Consider the following 1,701-nt stretch of genomic DNA (forward strand, 5'->3'; position numbering starts at 1 on the left):
CATTTTTCTTTGGTACTATCACCATGTTAGATATCCATATCGGATATTGTACTTCTCAGATGACTCCTGATAACTCCATTTCTTTTAGTTATTTTTGAATCTCCTCGTGATACTCTGGCGCCACCTTTCGCATCTTTTGCCTCATAGGCTTGTGCTTTGGGTCAATTTTCAAGTGGTGACAACAGATTTCTGGATCTATCCCAGGCATATCTTCCATATGCCATGCAAAGACATCAGAATATTCTTTTAACACTCGTACTAGCTTTTCTTCTTCCTCTTTGTCAAGGAGAGTTCCAATTTTAACCATACCCGAATTTTCGGGTGTTATGATATTTACTTCCTTTATAGGTTCTGAGACTGAGAAGTTTGACTTAAGCTCTCTAACATCCGAGAGGTTTTGTAATTTTTATAAGGGCACAATGGGTGAGTCCGATATTGGGACATTGTCCGAGGCTGGTACATTGTCCGAGCGTCTCGCTTCGTTTGTTACTGCTATGTAAGCATCTATTTCATCCTATTTTTGGTGTTCTTATCCCTCTTCTTCTTTGCTTTTGGGGAGTTTACTCTGTTCTCGCTGTTTTTCACGTCCATGTTGTAACAGTACTTAGCTTCGCCTGAGTCCCCTATGACCTCTGCGATCCCATTCGGTGTCGGGAACCTTAGCCTCTGGTGATAGGTCGAGGAGACTCCCTTGATACCATGGACCCAGGATCGCCCGACAATAGATGTGTAGGGTAAAAGTACATCCACTACACAGAAAGTAGTTAAAGTGAGGATTTTTCCCACACAGATTTCTAATATAACCTCGCCCCTTGGGCGGGTTGACGAGTCATTGAAGACAAATATGTTGTAAGTAGATGGTAATAGGCATTCATCTCTAAGACCCATTTGTTTGAATGTATCATAGAATAAAATTTCGACGTAACTTCCTTCATCTATTAGTATCTTAGGCATGGACCATGGCAATACCTTAGGCTTTTCTTCCTCGGCCTCGTTTTCAGGGAGCGCGATAGCTATCGTAACCACTAGTGAATCATTGTGGTTTCGTCCTCCATCAGGTGCCTCAGAGGCTGAAAAAATGATAGGCATTTTCATCCACTCCTCCATGGGGGGTCTTTTTCTACGCTGAAGACTTCGTCACCTTCGAAGTTTCGCTTATGGATTCGTCCTGTAATGCTTCCTTCAGGTGTGGGAGTAGTGATAGATGAATGCGGTATCGTGTTGCATCCCAAGTATTGTACCTCGCGTGGTATTTCCATGCGATGTACGGGTGCTCCCGTGGTTTGTTGGATTGCTGGCTGCGCGATGTACTCTTGGAGTTTTCCTTCGTCAATCATGTCTTGTACCATTTTCTTCAGATCTCTCCACGAGTCTATCGTGTGGATAAGGAACTGGTAGAACTCATAGAAATCTGTTATGTTCTTAGTGCGCTCGGGATGTTGTCCTCTGTTCCATGGGTAGGTAATCTTGTATTTTTCATCGATCTTCTTAAGGATCTCGGATATGGGTGCGTTTAGCTTCGTGTAGACTGGGTCTTCGAATTTTCCTTTCTTTTGTTGGGCTTGGTCTCGCACTTTCCATCCTCCACTTTGATGTTTATCAAACTGAGTGGACCCGTTGTTGGGTCGCCCTGCTCCTTGGGCTGGCGCCTGAGGGTTCTGTGGTTCTACCATGTTTGATCCACTATTGGTTCCTTTTACC

The 1,701-nt window shown here is 43.9% G+C and overlaps 1 protein-coding gene across 1 annotated transcript; it reads right to left on the bottom strand.

Moving 5' to 3' along the window:
* Positions 1-504: 504 nt before the first annotated feature.
* Positions 505-1,089, bottom strand: LOC113296532. The gene has a single exon (XM_026544837.1). The coding sequence runs from the start codon at positions 1,087-1,089 to the stop codon at positions 505-507; it is 585 nt and encodes a 194-aa protein (XP_026400622.1).
* Positions 1,090-1,701: the final 612 nt, after the last annotated feature.

Source organism: Papaver somniferum, chromosome 7 (assembly GCF_003573695.1).
Source record: "Papaver somniferum cultivar HN1 chromosome 7, ASM357369v1, whole genome shotgun sequence".
Classification (NCBI taxonomy): Eukaryota; Viridiplantae; Streptophyta; class Magnoliopsida; order Ranunculales; family Papaveraceae; genus Papaver; species Papaver somniferum.